This window comes from Sylvia atricapilla, chromosome 1 (assembly GCF_009819655.1).
Source record: "Sylvia atricapilla isolate bSylAtr1 chromosome 1, bSylAtr1.pri, whole genome shotgun sequence".
Taxonomy (NCBI): Eukaryota; Metazoa; Chordata; class Aves; order Passeriformes; family Sylviidae; genus Sylvia; species Sylvia atricapilla.
The window spans coordinates 121,632,797-121,655,870 of NC_089140.1; the positions used below are offsets into that span (position 1 = coordinate 121,632,797).

At 39.2% G+C, this 23,074-nt stretch overlaps 1 protein-coding gene across 1 annotated transcript; it reads left to right on the top strand.

Annotated features, from left to right (window-relative positions):
- Positions 1–280: 280 nt before the first annotated feature.
- On the top strand, positions 281–22,641 carry PI15 (peptidase inhibitor 15). Its single transcript, XM_066332460.1, has 6 exons — positions 281–406; positions 955–1,296; positions 16,526–16,644; positions 16,852–16,984; positions 17,142–17,257; positions 20,991–22,641. The coding sequence occupies exons 2-6, from the start codon at positions 1,024–1,026 to the stop codon at positions 21,124–21,126; spliced, it is 777 nt and encodes a 258-aa protein (XP_066188557.1). The 5' UTR covers positions 281–406; positions 955–1,023; the 3' UTR covers positions 21,127–22,641.
- Positions 22,642–23,074: the final 433 nt, after the last annotated feature.

Below are 23,074 nucleotides of genomic sequence, written 5' to 3' on the forward strand. Positions count from 1 at the left end.
AATGAGGGAGAAAGAAAAAAAAAAAAAAAAGGAAAAGCCGAATAGAGGGTCTTGCACGCTGCCTCCGTGCTGCATCAGGCGGGGGTGTGACTGAGTCCCCAAAGCACCCACCCTCCGGGGTGCCACCCAATGGCTGCCGTGCGCTCGGCACAGCCCCTCCCGCCCGCCCGGCTGAGCGGGACCCGCCGGGACACTGCCCGGACCGGCTCACACAGGCTCGGACATATAAAGGCTGTCAGCAGCTCCTCTGGCCAGAGGCTTCACAACCAGCGTAGTTTTCTTCTTTGGGAGGTTGTAATAAGAGACACTTTCTTCACAAAGGTTCATATCATCACATAGGAGAGTGCTATATATACTGGGAGAACAATAGACTCTGTTCTTTTTTTTTTCTTGGTATTATCCAGAGGTAAGCCATTCAGTTCCATAAGTTTGCTTTGCATGCAGTTTTATCAATGCTCATCACATTTGGTGAACTTAAGACTTGAATGCTGTTTCTAAGCTGTCCTGCTTTCATGCTGTATATGTTTGCTTTTGCCTAGTGGTTTATCTCTGCCACATCGTGTCAAAGCAGTCCATGCCTATGGGATAGGCATAGCCTAGGATGTCTTTTTAATTTTCAGTGGAAAACATGATGTGAGGTTTGTTGCAGTCTCCCCATTTAAGATTTACAGTGTGCTTTATGGACTGGTCGGGTGTGATGGCACTGTCACTATTTCAGGAATACTACTAGCTCTCACCATGTAATCAGTGGTATAATGATACTTCATTTGGTGTGTTGTAATAAGACCATCATCACTTAATGCAGTTATTGAAAATTGCTCAGCAACACGTGTTCTGCCTGGATTTTTTATGATTGAGCTGACAGAATGATTTTTCTGATCACAGCCTGCTAATTCACTTTGTCTTGCTACCCAGATGTACAGAATCACATCCTTGGTATCTTCTCTTCTACAGGTTTGCTTTCTGCTGCCCTGACTTAAAGTAGAGTACCTCTGTGGCCTATCTATCTCCTTTGGCCCCAAAATGACAGTAATTGCTGCAATCAGTTGTACTCTCTTATTTTCCATTCTCTGTGAAACAAGTGCTTTAGTGTTACCCAACTCCACTGACCTATTCTTGTCAGACAATAATTTCACTGACATCAAGACGGCTTTGGCAGCTCATCTGGACTCTGCAAAAATTCCCAAAGCCAGGCAGAAGCGATACATTTCTCAGAATGACATGATTGCCATTCTTGATTATCATAATCAAGTCAGAGGCAAAGTCTTCCCACCTGCTTCCAACATGGAATATATGGTAAGTGAACTGTTTATTTCAGAGTAAAACAAACTGCAAATCAGGGATCTGGTTTTCTTAAACAAATTGCAATGGTTTAGTTAACTAAATATTTTTTTAATTTATTAATGCTACTAAAATGTTGTCTTTACATTTTTCAAGCTGCATTAGCTTCCACAAGAAAAAGCTAAATACTGAACTCTGAACCTCTTGTCCTGTTCAATTTTCATGTCCATGTGTAGTCCCAATGAAGTAAGTGAAGTGGTGAGTTAATTGCTTGCTGGCCTGAGGAACAGTGTGTGATCACATTCAAAACAAAGTGCTTAAAGTGCTGATCATTAGCCCCATAGTTTTTGTGGAGTACACTGAAAGTCATCATCCTAATGTGGGAAAAAATGTACCCAATGCCTATTTCTAATTTATTTCACACATAGTATGTATGGAAGCAATATGGTAACACTGTGTTAGCAGAGTAATTCACCTGATGCCCTGTCTGTCTCCTCTTCATGTGTTTTGCTTAGTGCATATTGTTTGTGTGCACCTAATACCTTTATCTTTCCATCAAATACAATGCTGCTTTTCAATGTTTCTCTAGTATGTAGGATTTCAATGTGCTCAAAAGAAGTATGTGGCAGGCACATTTTCCCCTTATTGGAAAATACTTACAGGAAATATCTGTTCCTTCAGGTGTGATAGAAGTTACACATTCACTGTGCTCTCATATTTAGCACTACTGCTAAAACAGTGTTTGCTACTTTGTGTTCCAACTTGGCATGCATGCATAATGTGGGCCTCTAATATTAAATGTAGATTGTCCAGATTTTTTTTTTCACGTTATTAAGGTATTCACACTGTTTTGAAAGTACAGACAAGTTGTGGCAGCCCCATAATAAATGCTTAAAGTCACAGAGTTTCTCATATGACAGCAGTCAATAAGTTTGAGAAACAGGACACCATCAGCTTGACATAAAAATGGGATGTCAGTAATAACAGCTCCTCCTTTATAGCAACTAATAACTAACAATTTGGACGTGTTTCTATCACAGATGTTACCTAAATCTGGGTTTCATCATATATTCTGTTCAGCACATCCCAGCAACACCTCAGAATGCTAAGTGCTCTCAGAATATTGCAGGATGAAGACCATAGGCTGAGTTTGAAGTCTGGTTAAGTGGAAAGGTCAGAGACAGAAAACCCAGAGCAGTCAGAAGTCAAGCTCAGTCATCATTTTCATTGCTGTGCTCTCCACTGATGTTTCCTTTGATTCTGCATAAATAAACTTTGTTGTAATGTCTGAGGGAATGGCAGCCTACCATACCCTTCCTTGGCTTGTGTGTTTTAGAAATGTGCTCCTGCAGTTTGCTTAAGTGAAGCCAGCACCCTGTCATATTCCCAAGGGTTTTGTAAGTGTAGTGTTCTTAGCCAGTTCAGTAAAAAACCCTTGTAAATAGAAAGCAAGCTTCCCAGATTAAATCTGTTTTAATGAACTCAAATACATAAACTGCCAAGATTTTATCTATATTGGTGAGTGTTCTGCTGCAGCTTTGCTGCAACATAGATACAAAGTCAAGATTGAAATCATGCTCCTTACAGCTGGCATGCTGTTCTTTTTCTTGCCTTCTATTGCTTTTGCCAGTAGCAACCAGCTGTAGGATGTATACCTGTGCTCCTGGCAGCATCAGCACCATCAGTTGGCTCAAGTGCAAAGACTGAAGGCTTTATTTTACATTTGGTTTTCCAGTCTGAAAATACTTTGTGACTTCATGCAGCAGGATTCAGATCAGCACCTCAAGCTGATTTCTCAGAATGACATGATTGCCATTCTTGATTATCATAATCAAGTCAGAGGCAAAGTCTGCTTCCAACATGGAAGGTGTGTAGGTCATGATCCAGGGTGCAACTCGAGCCCGAAACCCCAAGTGGCAGCCACTCCTCTGCCACCAATTCTCTTTTAAAATTGTGTAAGTCTGTGTGTGCCCCATGTAACTACAGAGCAAAAAATGGTCAGTGAGCAACATCACACTTGGTGTGCTCTGCCATCTGCATTGTGGTCATGGCACCATCTATGGAACTTCTTACCTCTGACTACAGAAGGATTTTGGTAGGGAGGCCTTGACATGGTGCTATAAGTCATACCAAGACTGGAAACACTTCTATCAGTAACTGACTTTGCTTTGTTCATTCTTTGGTCTCTGAATAATTTCAGTGTGTGGTGCAGATCTGTTGTGTCTTACAGGGACATGAGGTTGCTGCTGTTATATAAAAAAGATGTCATGTTTCTCAGTGCTTATTTTCATAAATAAGACAATGAACACATTGTCATTACTAGCAGACAACGTGTATTTGTACTTGAAAGAACCTTACAGAATGTGTGTTCCATTCCTGAATACTATGGAAAAGTGCTGGGGCAGTGAAGAAAATGGCCTATCCCATTTTCCCTAACAATGACTAAAACGGATGTCACATGTTCAAGAGCTGGAATTGCTTACAGATGCAGGAGATTGTGGAAATCTTTTGTAAGTGTGTTGAAATAGAGAAAAAACTAAGCAGTTTTGAAGCACTAGAAGAAGATTTTTTTCATCTTTTCTCTGTTCACTGTCATACTGTCATAGTAAATGATGTTTTGTTGGTTTTTCCTACTTCTGCTAGGAGCTGTTCTTCTCGTTAATTATTGTATCACAGTCTCACTTCTGTGCAGTTCCATTTGCTTTTATTTCTACCTTCCTGGTGGAAATAAAACCCCTTCAGAGTTTAGCTGCATGGTTTGGTTCTTGTGATTCCAGTTCTCCGCACCCAACTTTTATTGGGGCTTTTCTATTTGACACATTCTGTTCCTCTCCCTGATATAGCCTTCTTCTCACATGTTCAGTGCAGTTAGAGATAATTCACACTGCTTGGGTAGTATTCTCTCTACTCTTATTGTCTAGAAGGTTTATGTACTGTAGGAGTTTGGATGAGAGGTGGGTCTGGGTGCTGTCCCAGCCTGTTGTTGTACACAGCCTCCCATGAAAAAGCAGAAAGCTGGGGAGTCAAACATGGTGGGAGGCATTGTGTCAGTCCCCAGTGATAGAAACTGGTCTTATGCCAGTTACACTTTGGTAAGTCTTTCTGTTGGTACATTGATATCCAGTGTGTTAGACTTTAAAGTAGTCCTGCTTTTGGTTCTGGTTCTGGAGTCCTGATGCCTTCAACTGGAAGATTTTCTACAGGTACAAATCTAGTCAGTGTAAACGTGAAGGAAAATGAAAGGAAACAAGAACCTCCAGGCCTATCATGCAGAATTCATGAGTCTTTATTTTAATTTGGACCTTCTTCTTCCTTATCCTAAGAAAGTCTTTGTTTGTGCTTCAAAAGCTGAGGGCATACCTGCAGAAAGAAAGATGACACCACACTGTTGGCCTAACAAAGAGTGAAAACCATCAACTTGTCTTTGCATATTTTTTGTGGAGAAAGCAGAAAGATTCCATAAAACTCATAAAAAGTGAGGTGTAGAGTTGCCAGCAGCTGTCCAGTGTGAAGAGTATATACATATGTAGATCCAGTGAAAGCATGTGAACAAAGAAATCCCTTTTTCTGAATACTAATTCTGTGCTATAGAGACCCGTGTTGCCTTTCTGGAACATCTCAGATATTTGGTAGGCCAGTAAATATTTTAAAGACGTTGCCAAATGAAATTTGAGTCTCATAAAATATCTTTTAGTGTGCATTGGTACTATCTTTAAGCTTCTAAAGCATTTATTCATGAAATATCTGTTCCTATGAGGATCAGAAATTATTTTTCCTTTTCCTGCAGTCATTCCTGCTCGAGGCCAGTTTCTTCAAAGTCTGTATGGCCTTTGTTGTAACTCACACCACTGTGTTTGTGTGAAAGCTGGTGGAGCAGTTGCTTACGTACAGACATGGTCTTTACAGCTTTGCATGTAGATGCAGTAACCGATATAAGTGGGCCTCGATGAGCACTCAACACCATCCTCCATGGCATTCCCATGCAAAATGAGAAAATCTGGGGTTTTTTAAGAGTTCTCTGAGATGATCTGAATAACTTGTTGAAGAGCCATAGCAAAAGACAAGCCATAAGTATTTTTACTGCTGGATCTGCAAGGATGCGTCTGCAAGGATGAGTCCTGAACCCAGTATGGATCAACAGTTATTAGTGGCCTGGCAGTAGCACGTCTGAAGTATAATAGAGGGGGCAGGATTACATACTCGAGAACATGTTTGTGGAATGCTGTCTGAAGATTTTAAGTGCAAAAAGTGCTCTAGATAAACTTGAGCCTGCTAATGTCTCGAAGATGTTCAGGCACAGTTTCCCTTCTTTTTTGGTCAGTGATATGTAACTGCACTTTTATATTTGGGAAAATTTGCCCCTGGTTCAACTTTGCTGCTTTGACTCACTTTGTACAACTCAAAGTAGTAAAAGATTTCCAGACTAGCCTGAAATGAGTTAGTTTAGCTACCCAGGAGTTATTTCATGTTTCTCATGAGCTGATGGCAGAGGAACTGGAAGACAATGAATAATTTCAGCATATTAATTTCTAGTAAATCCACATAAAAGGCCATAATAGACTAAACAAGGGAAACAACCTATTGTTGTAGAAGAAAAGTAATTGTGTTCCAAAAGAAGTTCCTGCGGTCTTGTGAAGGAGTCCACATGTGTCATGCTGGAAATATGTGCCCAGGAATGACTCTCTTTGCTGAGGTGATGTATTTGGATACTTCTTTCCCCAGAAAATTTGCAGGTAATTTCCTAAGTCAGGTCAGAGATGCAAGGTATAACCCAGTTAGTCCTCACAAATGCAAATAGCTCCCTTATTATTTCCCATCTTAGATTGAAAGTCTTGATAAAATCATTTTACTGTCAAGGTGATCCTAAAAATATTCTGTGAATGTGCAGTAAGCTTTTTTGACAAAGTCAAAAAACCCCAACAAACCTACTTCAATTTTTCCAAAGTCCTGTTTAATATTGAAAGCCTTTTGTATGGATGTGGAAAGTGTGAGTTAGGTTTTCTCTCCAATTCAATAGCATTTCTGATAAATAAACTTCTCGACCTGTTTCTTTTTTTTTTTTTTTTTTTTTTTAATTTTTAATTTTTAATGTGTTGTTTTACAGACCATTCTAAATCTTTAAGGACATTTTGTTCTTGAGTCATTTGCCCTGGCTTATTTATATGGTCCCACTGAAGTCATACATGCCTGTGAGTAAGGATTGCAGGGCTAGTTCCTTCAAGATTTATGTCTAACAAGTTGGATAGAATCTCCTAATTCATGTACTTTATCCCTGGCCTGTTGCAGGACTTCCTTCTGCATTACATACATATGGTTTTCATCTTGTCTACTCTTGAACACATATAGTGATGCTGTCTTGGTCACATCTCTTGGCAAACACTTTACCTTAGGAATAGAAATTATTTCCAAATGTCTAACATAAATATTTCCCTCTAAACCTCAGATAATTAATCTTCATATGCGTTTTTAAACTGCGAGTAGAATTTCTATCCTTTTTCATTTTAAAAATTACCCTTTACACATTTCCTGACAGTTTTCTTGGCATTAAGATGCATATTATCTTTCCTTAATTTGCATGTGCATGTCATAACAATACTTCTGCACATTAGATCAAATTACAGTTGCACTCCATTTACAGTTCCTTTGTTAAATTAGTGAACAAGACCCTTAGATGTCAAACGAGATTAGGACCATCATTTTAACTGTGCGTGTCTGAAGACCCAAGTGCCATAATTCAATGAAGAATTTGCTGTAGAAGTTACTGGCAGCCTACTTTTCCCATTCAGTAGTCTTGTTCCCTTAAATCCTGTATACATGGTAAAATTTGAAATAAAGTAACCAGATGATGAGTCAGGGTAAAAAGTTATGCTTTTCATCATGCCAGAGCATAAAATAAAAGTAAGTATAATCCTCTCCAATCTTCTGGTAGATGAGAGCTCAAGATGCTTGGAGGCTCCCCAGTGTGGGCCTCCTGTCCCAGTTGGCCATGGTTTTTAGCTTGCTCAATGCTGGGAATTCTCAAGTGAGGTAAGAACAAATGAGAAGGGGTATAATGGTGGAATGTATTCACTGGTTCCAGTTTCTGCCTCTTACCCCTTGTTTTTCTGTTTAGCCAATTGAGTGTGTCCCATCTGCCTAATACCATAACCCAGCGCCAGGAGTGTCTGAAGATCATGGACAAATGATTCTCTCAAAAAAATTAGAATAATATAGGGGGAGCTGATGTGGTTCACATGGTTACAGTTCATGCCATCTGTCTGGATTACAGCCTGGAGAGGAAGCAGTTGTTTCCCTGCATACTCAGCCTTTCTCTGCAGCAGAGGCACAACATGGCAACTGACAGTGAGCTGAGAGAAAGCAGGAGTAAATGGAGCTTACTTTTTGCTGATTTTGGCATAATAGTTACCTAGCTCTCTTTTGCCTCACAGATGAGTTTATCATCACTTACATATTTCCTAGTGCATCACTGTCAATAATGCAGCACTCAACTACTTGGCTGTCGCTGAGATGAAGAGGGTTGCCCATTTTTCCAGCAGTTTCATTGACAGAAAGCTAGGAAAGCCTGTTCAGTCTCAGTAACTAGTGTTCATCTAAGGTCAAATCCAAGTGGATGTTACCAATGAGAAGCACAAAAGCCATCTGTTATGTTCAGAGTGAATGACAGACCTGTTCAAGAGCTGAATGGAAAAGACCCTTCCTGGAAAGCACTTCCTGAAAAATCTGAAAAACTTCCCCAAAAATGCTGTTGTTGATGGATTTTGTGGAAAAGAATGACTGTGTTAAACTTGCTTTGGTTCTAGAGCTCTGTTCCAGTGTTTTATGCATGACAATTTTAAAACATCCATTTTGATTGTGTTTTAGAAAAGAATATTTACATTATTTAAATTTAGTATTAGCAGAAAGCCTTCTAGGAGTTTAAACAAACAAAAAACAACTTAGTAAAGTCTCAGATAGAAAAGCAGCCTGCCCAGAGGCCTTGGAATTAGACATTCCTTTATTATTAAATGTAGCACCTCTTGAACTTCTTGGCTATAAACAGAGACAGGGCATTTTTCACAAGAATCTTGATCCAAAGTACACAGTACTTTGTTTCATACATGAATGGAGATGATAGTAACCTTAAACTTCTCAACATTTTTGTACTTTTTCTATACCTGAAAAGATAAATAGTTTGTCACAGCTCTGTGAAAATGTGTATCCTAGAGGCAGCAGAAGATGGAAGTCCCAGGATAGTCCCTTGCTTGTTTTCTGTGCACAGAATCCTGTCTTCAACTCAGGTGCTTCCATGTATGAATGCGTCTGCAGGTGCCGTGGGATGGGGTTTGAAGTCCGTTTTAATGAAACTGAGAATGAACTGGTTTTGCACATCTTCCTATCTGTCAGTGATATCTGTAATCTGTATCAAGAGGAAGAATCTTAAATTGAGCTTTCTTCTGAGAATAAAGAACTATTGTTCTTATTCTTTAGTCTGCAGAAAGAAGGAGCTTCTATGTGTTTTCTTTTATGTCATGCTGCCACATCTTTCTGCTAGAGCTGCTTTAAAAATAGTAAGTATTTTCTTTGAAAACTTTTAAAGAAATTAAGAACATTTTTTTTTATGAAAAGCTTCAGTGGTTAGTAACAAAGAAAAGCAAAATGTAGATTTTTTTTTCTGTATATAAGATAAACGAAATACCACAAAACAAATACATTCACGTTTTGTATTTCTAAGAAAATACAATTTGTTCTTATCATATTTAAAATTATAGGGGCCAGACATGCTCCTTTTCAGACTTCTGACCAATTGTCAGGGTGACATGGAGCTGTCCTTCTCCACAGTTTGGTCCTTCTTGTTACCACTTCTAAGATAAGCTGTTGCCAATTAAAATATGTCTTGTAGTAGGTTAGAAAAGCACAGAATATTTTAAGATATATAGCTGTGATATTTAACTTTTCCAAAAGCTAAACAAATAATAGCATATCAGAGAAGCTTATTGTTATTAAATCTGACAGCATACCAATTTTCTTTATTTCTTGTTGTCTAAAAGCCTGATGCCAAACATGAAAGGAAGTGCAGACAACCTTTAGAAGAAAAAAATTGACTACTAACAGTGGCAAAGCTTCAAATGACAACACTTTGTGTTTGCACTACATAGACATCCAGGAATATAAACTCCTAAGTAAAACACAGACTTGAATTTTCATAAGAAAAGTATTTCTGGCAATGAGGTTTCTTGGGAATATGTCTGGTGATGCCTGGATTAGGCCAGACCTCCTAATACTGAGCTCTTCATAAGTGTGACTCACATGTTTGGAGGTTTGGATATATGAGAGTAAATTGACTATGAAACATTGCACAGTTTTACTTTGAGTTGCAGGGGATTGTTGGACAAGCAGCTTGATGTATTAACCCTCTGTTTATTTGCAAAAGAATGACATACAGAACTGTGAATCCCATTAAGGTTTTTTTCTCTAGAGGGTAGACCGACGATTTTCTGTGTATACTTTCTAATTATTACCTATTGCATGTGAGAAAGTACCTGCATGTGTGGTACGCACCAATTACAATATACACACAGAAATTTCTCACAGGTGGCTGTTGAGATTAAAAAAAAAGTCATATTCTTAGAGGGAGAGACAGAGAGAGAGAGTCTAGAGTCCAAATGATTTCAGAGCCTAAATAAATATATAAAGTTTGCCACATCTCTTTGTAAGTTCCAATGAGCTCATATGTTTTCATCACACAGTATGTAGCGAAGAAAGTGGGAGCAAAAAGACGAGGCTCTTTCAGTCATTCTGCTGTGAAAGCATGCAGGCAGAAGGGCTGTTGGGTTGTTTTATTAAGCTTTCTGCCAGATTTGGGGCAGTGGACGTGGTGGGGGGTCCTACAGAACATTTCTAAACCTGAAAATGCTATAGGTCTGACTACATGAAAGAGAAGGGGAGCAAAGGAGTCCTGTGTGCCCTGCAGGCTGCTGTGGGATTTGAGACAGGCACCGCACGTGCAGTGGTGTGAGCGGAGCAAGGCTGGGTGACCCGCGAGGACAAGACCTGTGTGTTGGAGGGTAGCAGCCTACATCTGCTAATCCGCTCGGGGACTTGCACGAGCAGCTGTGGAATGCAGCTGCACAGATGGACTGGACATGTTGGATTTCATCCCTTGGCGTCACAGTGTTTTTATCAGAGGAAGAAATTGCTTGAGTCAAGGTTTTCTTCTTTCTCCCTTGCTGCCATTCTGGAAGTAAAAGCTTTTGATCTTCGACTAGGCAAACAAAGAGAAGCAGGGGGCTACTGGAGAGTAAAATAATATGTTTGAGGTGCAAAGACGTGTTTTTTAACTGATCATTGCTGAAAGGTCATACTAGCCATCTTTCTGAGAAGCATAAGAATTGCTGTAGATTTGTTTGTGTGAAATATCAATCTGAATATCACTAATATGAATCCACAGTAAACATATATAAATGAAAAATAAGATGCCAAGACTAGAAAACAAATTGCCAATTTTTATTGCTTCAAATTGTAGTTGTGTTGCCATGCAACTCTCTTCAAACTGCGTATCCTAGTGTTTCATTTGCCATCTCTTCATGTAACTGCATTTGTGTAAAGAAGCTGTTGCAGAGGGATGTGTTAAAACAGTGAACTTCACCTGTTTGCACTGGATTTGTGTTCACATCTACCCTGTGTTTGTCACTTCAGCTATACAGTTGGTGGCAGCCAGCTGCAGATCTCGTCCTGGTATTATATACAGCTGTCCTGGTATTAGGGGCAGCAGCCCTGACTCAGGGAATTCCTAGAAAGGTAATGAGTGACCAGGGTGTGTATTTTTGCTTAAAGTATTTTTTTTCACCATTGACAAATATGAATAGTGTTAGCTTGGCTGATATATCATTAAGAAAACCCCTGCAACAAACAGACCAAACACAGTGAGGTACTGAGGGCTGCTGCTGGTATTTAGTACCCAGAGCAATGCTCTGCTGATGTTCTCTTGTGCTCTTTTGCAAGTTAGGAGAGCTTCCCTGTTACTGTCAATAAAAATGAGCTGGGAAAAATTAAAGATCATGATGGCAAAAGAAGAATGAAAACACAGGTTTGGATTGCTTTAGTGTTTTGCAAATGATCATTAGCACAGTCCTTAGGCTGCCAGGTAAAAAAAAAATGTATCTTTATGGATTCCACAATTGGGCTACAACTTCTGTCTCACAATCTGTCTCCTGGTACTGTCAGGGGAGGAGCATTCCTACTTACCACATCTTTTTTCATATTTCCTTTGTAACAGTGAAGGCTGTCTATTTAAGTGCTTCTAAAACCATTTAGTTTACCCACAGATTTCCACACAGAATGGGAAAATAATTAATACAGTGTATGACTGTGTATTCTGTTTTCTTTGTATTTAAATCACAAATTCTTGCTATCTGTTGCCATTAATAATAATTTCAGAGTACTTGCAGAGACAAGGTCATTAGCATTTGAGTGATTAGGTTTGTCTCCTACGACATTTATTGAGCAGACTAAAGAAAAATCTACTGCATTTAAATGATTGAGGTCTACAGTTCTGCCTGCTATGAAAATGATCAGAACCATATTTCTAAGTTCAAGATATAGTTAAAAATTTTCATGTACACAATTCCTCATATTAAAACATAGGTATCAAAGTAGGAAGGGAACAGCCAATTACTTCAACAAATGTTGTGAACAGATATTTGTAATATTGTAGTTGTTTCTTTTCTTTTTCATGATCAGAATGTTTATTCTGCTTCACCATGGTTTTAATACCTAAGAGCATAATTGTGACCAGGACCTCCTGTTCCAACCAAGCACAAAAGGGCAACTTCATCCTTTTTACATGGAAATTATTTAAGAACAACTGAGAGACAGCTATACAAACAGCTATAGCAAGGGAATGTATGAGGGAACTGTGACCCACATTAAAAGCCTTTCCTTGGATAAGGAAGCCCACTCTTTCTTGAAATTTCATTCAGCGTGAGAGAGATTTTGGTTTACACTCTATTGCTTATTACACATTTGGGGGATTAAATATTTTACTTTTTGTTCACAAAGGGAAACAAACAAAATCTAGGATGAGTTCTGGCTCACTGACAAAATTCCTGCTGACTTTATTGAGGCTAAGATTTTACTCCTAACTCTCAGCAAGCACATGCTGTGTGAGTGCAGAGAACACCCCAGAGCTGCCTCATGAAGTGCTCTCAGGTGTTGAATCTCCCCATGTAGAAACACTGTCCTGTCCCTTGTGTTCAGTCTTCTTGACAATTTTCAAGTGAGATGTAATTTGGAAGTGTTGTTTTGCAGGGAGCACAGAGAGCACAGTCAGAGAGCTTTCTAGGAAAATAATCTTTGGCTCAAGAAAGAAAAATAAATTGGCCAAAGGATGTTAATTTCAAGTTGTCAGTGGAAGTGTGGTGACACTATTAACTCTACTGTGGCCCAGCTGAGGAGTGGGGAGTTTTCCATGCTGGACAAATCAGTGATCTGGAGTTTGAGGGGATCTTTTTATTGGGTAGAAGGTGACTTCTTCATCAACTACTCGCAACCCAGCAAATGAAGATTACCTGTCCCCAGGGAGTGGATGAGGTTTGGCACTGGGAATTTGCATGAACAGCATTTCAGGATGAGTCACCTTCTTAGATCTTAACCCACTGAGAATGGAAATCTTCTTTTTCTCTTTTACAATTCTATGTTCATGTCAGGCAGCTTTATCAGATGTGTGTAGTAGGAACACTGGATTGCCCATATTTCAGTGTTTGTAATTTTGTTTATCACTCTGTTTCTTTTAAATTCTTTTCTAATTAGCTTGAGCTTTTAAATTTCTCTTGTACAGAAGCTGTCCCTTTCATTTTCAAGTTAATTCAGTTTTTCTTTTTGGGATATATTTCCATTTCTTGGTGTGCTGTTTATCTATGAACAACAATGAAGGCACATGGCTTCAAAATCCATATGTCTTTGCTCTGTTCTTTTACATGCCCAAAACAGAGGACTGAACTGTGATAAAAATTGGTACAACTGTGGACTCAGGATCAGACTTTTTTTGAAAAGGTGAACTAATGGCGCAGTCTCCTAAAATAATTTGGGTCATTATGAGATAATATTTCTCACCTTCAGCCTGTATTATTTGTTTGCCTTTTTATAGAATCATAGAATGGTTTGGGTTGAAAGGGATCTTAAAGATCATCCAGTTCCAACCCTCCTGCCATGGGCAGGAGCACCTTCCACTAGTCCAGGTTGCTCAAAGCTCCATCCAGCCTGGACTTGAACACTTCCCGGGATGGGGCATCCACAACTTCTCTGGGCCATTTCTTTCACCATCCTCACACTAAAGAATTTCTTCCTAATATTTAATCTAAACCAAGCCTCCTTCAGCTTCAAGCCATTCCCTCCTGTTCTATCACTTGATCCCAGTGCAAAAAGTCTCTTTCATTTTGTAGGCTCACTTCATGTGCTGAAAGACTCTATAACATCTCCCTACTGCATTCTCTTCTTCTGGTGATCATTTAGAGCTAGTCCTAAAAGGACTGAGACTACCATTTCATCTAAAAAAATGAAGTAAATAAAATAAGGAAGGTGAGGCAATCAACTTCTCCAATGAAATAAAATTATTTACATAGAAGTAGGGGACTCTATAGAGGCTTTTCACCAGCCTGCTAATGAAAGAATGGAGGAAATTTAAAGATGCTGCATATGTTCCCCTCCCCCTTATTCCTTAGTTATTTTCCTTCTCTTTGTTGCTAATTTTTTACATTTGGCAAACATTTAATCTGTCCAGAGAGGGATCAAGAGTGAATAGATAATGGAAAGCAGAGTGTACTATACATGCCAAACTCAAAACATTTTAAATGAGTTTGAAACACCCCAAAACTTTACCAATCCAATGCTACAGATGATTCCTAATAACCAGAAATGAAGGTGAGGAGAAGCAAAAGTGAACTAGAAATGCCCTCTCTGCCCAAGGCAGGGGCTGTGCCTTGTTCAGAGAGTGTTAATAGTGAAAACCTAGTCCATTCTTCACATTTCTTTCAAACACTCAACATGCTATTTTGCGAGGCAGTTCAGTACACAAAAATGTGCTGGGTGGAAATCAGGATGCTGGCGCTGTTTGTGCGAATACAGCGCACGTTTAGATTACTGTGGGAGTGCAGACAGGTCACTTGGGAGCAGGCACGCAAACCTCATGTTCAGCCTCCTGGCAGGAGCACTCGTGCCAGAAGCGTGATTAATCCCAGCAAAGGAGGGTGTTTATGGGGTGTCACAGTCCTGGCAGAGCAGCCCCTTATGGATGCACACCAGGCAGCTGTGTTTGGAACCATGTGCTGGATCCGAGAGCTCGTCTGCTCCCCTGGGCCTGGCAGGCTCCAAATGCTGGCTGTGGCCCCAGCCTCTCAGGCACACTCCCCAGGCACTCTTTTATGTTTGTACCTACTCTTTAAGCCCTCTTTTTGGGCTGTACCACTGCTGTACCACAGGGATTATAAAGAGGTTTTTATACATTGGCCACATGCAGCTAGTAAACTTAATGGCAGAGATACAAAGCAGAAGAAATGTTTATGGACAGTTTGCTTCGCCTTAAGCCCTAAAGCATATCCTGGGTTTTGGATTTTTTATCTCTAACTCCTCCAAGAAACTACCATAATTTTTCAGAGCTGAAGTCTAAGTGTTCGCTGGCTTGAAGAGTATTCCTTTGTAGCATGCTTCTTCCTAAGACTTCTGTCTTTTTTCCTTGTACTAACAATTTGCTTTGACTGTTCTAGAAAATTTTCTGAACAGGTGTAAAATAAATCTTCTCTGCTTTAAGCACCACCCATTTTACCATCCCTAAGTTCTGCTTGAATGGAAAATGATTTGTGTTGAGAAGTCTTACTGGTCTTGTGCTTCTTCACCTTTAATAGAGGAGGTACCTTTTCCACTCTGTATTCGCAAAAGCTTGGTTCAGTGGTCTAGCTATTTCATAACACTTACTAAATTTTGTCATCCTCACTAAGAGAAATTTCACAAAGTACTAGAGTTAGGGCATGATTTACTGTCCTGGTCAGTGATCAGTGTTTTCACTCTTCAGATTTGTGAACTTAAAATTGAATTCAGTGTTAGAAATCATTATTGGACTGTAGTACAGAAAATATTTGTGATGTGAGCCACTTTATCTTTTGATAAGTTTATTTCTGACTTTGCTTCTTATTTCATGCCTCAGAGAGCATACTCTTTATTTCATAGCCACTCAAGAGTTATGAGTTTGTGTTTGTGTTTAAAAAGCACTGATAGTCTACATAGGCAATTTTACCACATTCTGTTCTGCCTTTCTACTTGGAATTCACTACAACTATTCTGCACCTAAACACTCAGGGTATTCCAAATATACCTGTAATTCCAGAATCTTCAGCCTACTTGGGTATCCCTTAAACACTAAGTTATACTAGGATTTGTGTGCACTTGTAATGTAACAGTGCATTTTTTATCAGCAGTTCCAGTGGTGCAGTAGGTTCTGTTGCCAATATCTCCATTATTTCTGAGACAAACCTGTTTTTCTATGGAGAAAACAGCAGAGTTACAAATCAGGCATGTAACTGAGCAGGCAAAGCATATAAAGGAGACAGTGTTTAAGTTCACTTGTCATGTTCCAAACACTGGGGAACTTAAGAAGTCAAACTGTCTGTTCTTACAGAGTAGTTATCTTTTTACATCAGGCAGTGAGAAGTGCCAGTTCCTGTGCAGAATAAAGTAGTGAAATCCATACTGCACCTGGAAACTACCCATAGTCTTTGCCTTTTTGGAATCCCTTTCTTGACCTTGTGACCTCACGTTGTCTCTGGCTATAGATATTCCTGAGGTCCTATTTCAAATGTGTTGGGGTTTTGTGGGGTATGTAATACCTGTGCTGAATTGTTCTTCCCTGTGTTCCTCTTCTTCACTTTCTATCTTGAGTCCCAGCCAACATTTCACTCCTCTCCACACATGGATCTCATCAACACAGAAGGGAAAATGGTAGGAAAATGCCTGGTTGGTGAAGAGCTTTTCCCGAAACAAAGGGAGAGATTGAAATACTTGGCTTCCTCAAATGATGTGGACAGAAATTCTGTTCAGCAATAGGGCAAATCCCACTGGATTCTGTACATGCTGCTCCACAGTTCTCTTCTTATTTCCAGATCTGACGTGTTACACAGTATATTTGTTGATTAAGGTACTTGCTTCTTTTGTTCTAGTGCTATGATCATTATCTGTTTTTTTCTGTTCTACTGCTAAGGATACTTTATTTTGTCAGGTTTGGGATGAAACTCTTGCCAAATCTGCTGAGGCTTGGGCTGCCACGTGCATTTGGGACCATGGACCTTCCTATCTTCTGAGATTTTTGGGCCAGAACCTGTCTGTAAGAACTGGAAGGTAAGAGGATACCCTACAAAACAGTTATTTTGTCAGCCTTTGAACAACCTTTTTGATCCGGACATTGGACTGATAGAAGCGTCATCCAGTATTCTGTCAGTGTTCATTTGGCTTAAGAATATTATTGCTTAATACTGTGCCCCTAGTGATGTGAGAAGAAATCTAAAATGACACGTTTTTCTTTCTGTTTTGTTTTAACAAACCCAGGTATCGATCTATTCTCCAGCTGGTAAAGCCATGGTATGATGAGGTGAAGGATTATGCTTTCCCTTATCCTCAAGACTGCAACCCGAGGTGCCCGATGCGATGTTACGGACCCATGTGCACCCATTACACACAGGTGATATAAATTACTTTCCTCTCTTCAAAATCTCATGTCCAAAGCTGGACTTTCCTATGATATATTTATACTCCTCTCTCTCTAATAAATGTATGTGTATATCTATGTGTATATTCCTTTTCGATTTGGACTTCACCAATAATAAATATTTATTCAGATGGTTTGGGCCACTTCCAATCGAATGGGCTGCGCAATCCACACGTGCCACAATATGAACGTCTGGGGATCTGTTTGGCGGCGAGCTGTTTACTTGGTATGCAACTATGCCCCAAAGTGAGTTGCTCTCTCTTATTTTTGTTAATTTTTTATCCTTTGTGCATGTTTCGGTCATCTCATAGGACTGCGTACCCCTTTTTCTGCAGCATGACCTTTTCTTGTGCCTTTTTTCTGTGGGCTGCTCCTTTGTTCAAGCTTTCCATCTGAACATACAGAAATGTATGACTTTGGTATACAAGGAAGAAAAAGAATCGATATGTGTGGAACAAAACAACTTGTTTTTTTTATTGTTGTTATTATTATTATTATTACTATTGTTATTATTTCTTCCTTCTTTTGCTGACTTCCCTTTACTCTGAATTCCTTATTTCTTCGCTCTTTTATGCATAGATGAGGTGAGCTAGACTTCCTCAGGTAAGCAATCCCACTGTAGATCAGGCTCTTGAATTTACTGACAGGTAGGCCTATGTAAACCCTATGGTATTCAGTATGGCCAAACACACCTGGATTGGGTTAATCCAAGCACAGGTGCAGGTTGGTTAGAGAATGAATTGATAACCAGCTCTGAGGAGAAGGACTTGTGGGTATTTGTAGATGAAAACTCAGTACGGCTTATATGGGCACACTTGCAGCTCAGAAAGCCAAACATATCCTGGGCTGCATCAAAAGAGGTGTGCCCAGCAGGTGATTCTTCTCTGCTTTGCTCTCCACCTGGAGAGCTGCATCCAGTTCTGGGGTCCCTAGCACAAGAAAGCCATGGACCTGTTAGAGCAGGTCCAGAGGAGAGCCACTAAATTGATCAGGGGTAGAATACGTCTTTTAGGAAGGCAGGCCGAGAGAGTTCGGGCTCTTTGGCTTGGGAAAGAGAAGGCTTAAGAGAGACTTTGTACCTACCAGTACCTAAAGTAGTCTTACAAGAAAGCTGGAGAGCAACTTTTCACAAGGGCATGTAGTGACAAGACAAGAGGGAATGACTTTAGCTTAAGGCGGGCAGGTTTAGATTAGACATTAGGAAGAAATTATTTGCTGTGCAGGTGGTGATATACTGGAACAATTCACCCAGAGAGGTTGTGGACTCCTGGAGGTGTTCAAGACCAAACAGGATGGGGTTCTGAGCAGCCTGGTCTAGTGAGACATTCCCTGCCTGTGGCAATGGGGTTGGAGCTAGTTTGTCTTTAAGATTCCTTCCTACCCAAACCATTCTGTGATTCATTCTATGATACATGTTGTTACCTTTGCTTATGACCACGCCACATAATCCAAAGCATTGCTTCTATATAAAGGCCATCAGTCTAAGCTCTATGTATGTGAGTCTATCTCATCTTGCCTTCCCTGTTACGGTTAAGACACAGTCCATAGACACCCATAGGTGGCCATATATCCCATAACTTGCAGAGGTCCGTGTTAGGTTGAAATGCAGAAACTAATTTTCTGCCAGCATTTCCTAGACATCATCCCAAGCTCACATTTGGCTGCAGGGTGAGTCAGTGAAGTGTGGCTCTGGGAGAGCCTCAATTTGCGGTCTGGTTTGCACCACTGTTGCAAAAGCCGCACAGACGGCCTAAGTGGCTGCTTTCTCTGACTGTGTGTTAGGCAAAGACACAGTTCTGTATAGAGGCCTGAGTATAATTCATTGGGCATATTTTCCATAAAATCTTGGTGGCACAGGTCCATTTGTGGTAAAGAGCATGCAAGAATATGTCATTACTCTAGCTGTTACATGAGTAAAAGAATTTTTAAAGGTTTTGCAACTGAAAGAAAGGATTTCGTAAGAAAATTTACTTGGGGAAAAAACCACCTTTGGAAATCAAGGAAATTTCTCTGTCCTTTTGTCTTTAATATTTACTGGAAAAGGATGGTAAGAAATGAATGTGAGGGAGCAAAGATTAAGCAGCAAAATCTGTATCTGACTTAGAGCTCCACAACATGGACAATACGAAATCAAAGTTTCAGTGAGAATTTTTTAATGGATCTTAATTTGAAAAAAAAGTTTAAAATTATATACTTTCTGGAATATTTATCTAATTTTCATATATCGGAATAAAATGGATTTATAAATTAGGCATTTTTGGAAACTGATTTAGTGTTTGTGTATCAGTTAGTATTAATGACATTTTCTGTTTTCTGAGTCTAAAAGTCCCTCAGCTTCGCGAACAGCAAACCAAAGCCTGAAGTTGCAAGCTCTGTGTGAGATTTTGAGTAGACCTTTCAGTCACAGGAACTGCTATCATGATTTTCACATCTACTTTTTGCAGGGTCACAAAAATTATATTGAGTGGTCTTCCCTGGATTAAGTTTGTATTTGTAGATTTAATTGAGTTAAGGGCATAAGGCTTAGAGTCTTTGGGCACACATGCAGAAGTCTCTTTGCCACTCAGTAAAGTCTGTGTCCTTCTGAGTAACCAGCACATGAGAAACTCCTCTAAAGAGGAAGGAAGTGTATATTGCAGCCCCAGTCTGAGTTATTAAGGTTGGAATTTGGCAAAGATTTAGGATTTAGAACTGCAGTAATTTTCACCGATGCCATGCTGTAACACTGAAAAACATTTGTGCTTCTGACATGAGTGAAAACCTCTAAAGTTAAGGAGGATAACTGCAGTTTAGAAAGGCCCCAGCAGTCTCACACAAATCCACCATGTGCTGCATAGAAAATTAAGCAGAAAGCAGTTTTCAGCAAACTCTGAATATCCATATCTGTTATCAGACTAAATATATTTCCTGAGCACTTAGTCTGCTGTACCCATTTGGAAGAGAAGTAGGAATGAGCAAATTATTTGAGATTCCTACTTTCTTCCAAGGCACAGCCCAGACCAGGGCTTTTGATCCAGTGTTACTGGCTGGGAGGTGGGGGATGACAAAATGTTTCATAAATAATTGCATTACTCACTGCTATTCCACGTCATATGCAAACTAAAGGAAAGTTCTCTGGTCTGTGAGACATAACATTTAAATAAAAATCTAATTTTAACTTTCTGCCTACATCATGAGTGTTACATGATTCTCTAAAAGTCTGTGGTTTATATAAACCCCTAAAAGTCTGAATGTGTTTTTCAGATGTTCCTCGATGTTTCACAGTTACCTTTTTTCATATGATCACCCTCCAGACTTTGTATCTCTTTCCCTGTAGGGTCTATTGCACACCTCTGTTCACCAGACAGGAGCCCTCCTTCTCCTCTCATTTCCATCTGTGAGACTTCTGGAAACACCCCAGTCTGGGTCCTTTTAATATATTACTGGTGAAAATAGTTTTTATCTTCCCTTTTCTCTAATAATGAATTCAGCCTCAGAGCTCCACACTGCGAACCTAGGGTAGTGCAACCCCAGAGTAAGGTTTCACTCTGTTTTTCTATCTTTCAAGCACAAGCTTTTGAGATAACTGCCAGACAAAAACTTGCTGAAGGAGAACCTTGCACCAATGCTTATTTTGCTACTTTTCGAAAATAATAGACCTCCAGTAAAAAATACTCTGTCATGGGATCAGAGAATCAAAGATCACTTGGTTGTAGTAAAAGCAAGAAGACTGGAACTTCACCACTGAGACTAAAGGATATGGAATGGATACTACTGGCCTGAATTCACGTAGTCATTTTCCTGCTCTTTTTTGGGATTGATAGATCAATGTTTATCAGTAAACTACAGAAATAAACTAATGTCATGTTTTTAGTGACAGAGCATTTATGGGATATCAGGGGAGGCATTCACTCTAATTACTCAAAACAAGTATGGTTAATGATTTTTTTTTCTTCCACTCTGAAATTATTAAGCATTCTTTTTCATTTTTTATTTTCAGGGGGAATTGGATTGGAGAAGCACCATATAAAGTAGGAGTCCCATGTTCAGCTTGTCCTCCAAGCTATGGAGGTTCTTGTATCGACAATCTTTGTTTCCCAGGAGTAACATCAAACTACTTATACTGGTTTAAATAAGTTAAGGTTAACATTATTTTAAAGAAAACCCACAGATGGGTAACAAGAACCTTGTGTATTGAATTTTGCACATACTATATATAGAGAGAGATTGTAATAATACTCTGATATTTTCTTTTTGTATGCTTTTGTATAATTAGCTTTCAAAGTACAGTATAATTTGGTTTTAACATTTTGGGATTTAAGACTCACATTATCCCTTTTAGATTACGATTTTGTCAAAGGAGAACAAACTCATTTTGATCTTAGTAAGTGTAGCTTCCTGATGATTAGATTATATTAAAAGCACATCAGAAGATAGAGTATTACTTCCTTTTAAAAACAGTAGCTCTAGAGAGAGAAGGGTCATTGTTTAATACTGTGCTTTAAAAATGGAGTATGACATGCAAAACAAAAAATGGTCCTCACATTCCCAATGGTTCCTCCTGTTTACACCTGTGCTTTCACCTGCAGTGTCAATGGGACACTGAGCAGAGGAAAACATATGTGCTAGAGAAACTGCAGGATATTACCTACCTCATGCACAGCATCAGTTCATTCATGGTGTTTCTAGAGTTCAGCACATGGCTGCTGCTATCACATATCTGTGTGCAGGCAGGAATATTAAAGAGAGTGAGGAACCACATTGACTAAGATCAAGTGGCTGTTAACTCACATGCCTAAAGTCTTATCTAGATGGAAAGCTACATCACTTCGAGAATACTGGTGTAAGAGCACAGCTTGACTCTACCTTCCTGTATTTCTGAACACAGTCATAGTTCTACAGTGGTGCTTTGCAGGAGTATATTTATTCTTATACAGGAAGAAATATATTGCTACAAAGCAATATATATCAATACATGACATCCATAGTGTTTTTTACACTGTAAGTTTACCAGTATATATGTTATCCCTCTGACAGAAATTCAGTTGCGAATCAGGAGAGATCAGACCTTAAAATACGTAGGAAGATTTCTGAATAAAAGACATTAGGAGCTTTAAAATTCATATAGATTTGTTGCAAAAAAATCCCCATTTCTAAACAATTGCCAGTGCCCATTAAAAATATATATTGCACTGCTTCCTGAAAATATCTGTGTGCATTATTAAAAAACAAATCTGCCAAAAACTTTCTGCCAAAACCAGAATGCCTTATGGGTGTCTAACAGAGACATTAAAACCAAAATATTATACACGTAATTTTCTTGAAAAACAGATTATTAAAAGGAAGAAATCAAATGTCTGCCACTGTTACTAGGTCATTGAAATAGCTTCGGATTTTGGCTTTATGTTACAGGGCAGAATGTACTCCACTTTAAATATAAGTGTTTAGTCTGCTTGCACTGCTACATTTTGACCTCTGAAATTTATGAACTTTGAAAAGCAATACTGAGTAGAGCAAGTGGAACAACAGTGGATAATTTCACTAGAGCTACATGTGTATGTATCTTTAAGTCATTAATTTGGTCCTTTTAGGGTATTGGAGACAGTCTGTCACCAGAATATGAAGTAACATGCTGATGATATAAAAAGAAAGATGAGAATTTGAATTGTTCACATTAGTTATTCTTTTCCTCCAGCAAGTTATCTGGAACAGGCTGTATTGTGTATGAAATGTAGCAGCCCCTCTCTAGCTAGCCATACTCTGATCCCTCAGAGAACATCAGCAGGCTCTTCAGATATTTCTGGTTAGTGACACTTCTGTATCTGACAGGACAAGAACTAGACAGGCATATTGCCTTTAGATGTGTCCATGTTGTAAAAGGATAATTCTTTGTAATCTACTAATTTTTATCCTAACAGGTACAATGTAAACATTTTCCTTTTGTTTTCAAAGGAGTTTGGACTTGAACAGTACTCAATCAATTACTTTGGCAGAGTAAAAGCCAGTCCTGTTTTGGGAGTGAAAGACAACCTCTTTGCATTATCTATGTACACACTGAAATGAGTGAGACAAAACTACTTGGTG

Bases quoted from the DNA above. Each gene is read 5' to 3' on its own strand.
- PI15 (XM_066332460.1), top strand. From the start codon at position 1,024: ATGACAGTAATTGCTGCAATCAGTTGTACTCTCTTATTTTCCATTCTC. The intron at 1,297-16,525 runs GTAAGTGAACTG...TTATTTTGTCAG, and splicing joins CTTCCAACATGGAATATATG to GTTTGGGATGAAACTCTTGC. The intron at 16,985-17,141 runs GTGATATAAATT...ATATTTATTCAG, and splicing joins TGTGCACCCATTACACACAG to ATGGTTTGGGCCACTTCCAA.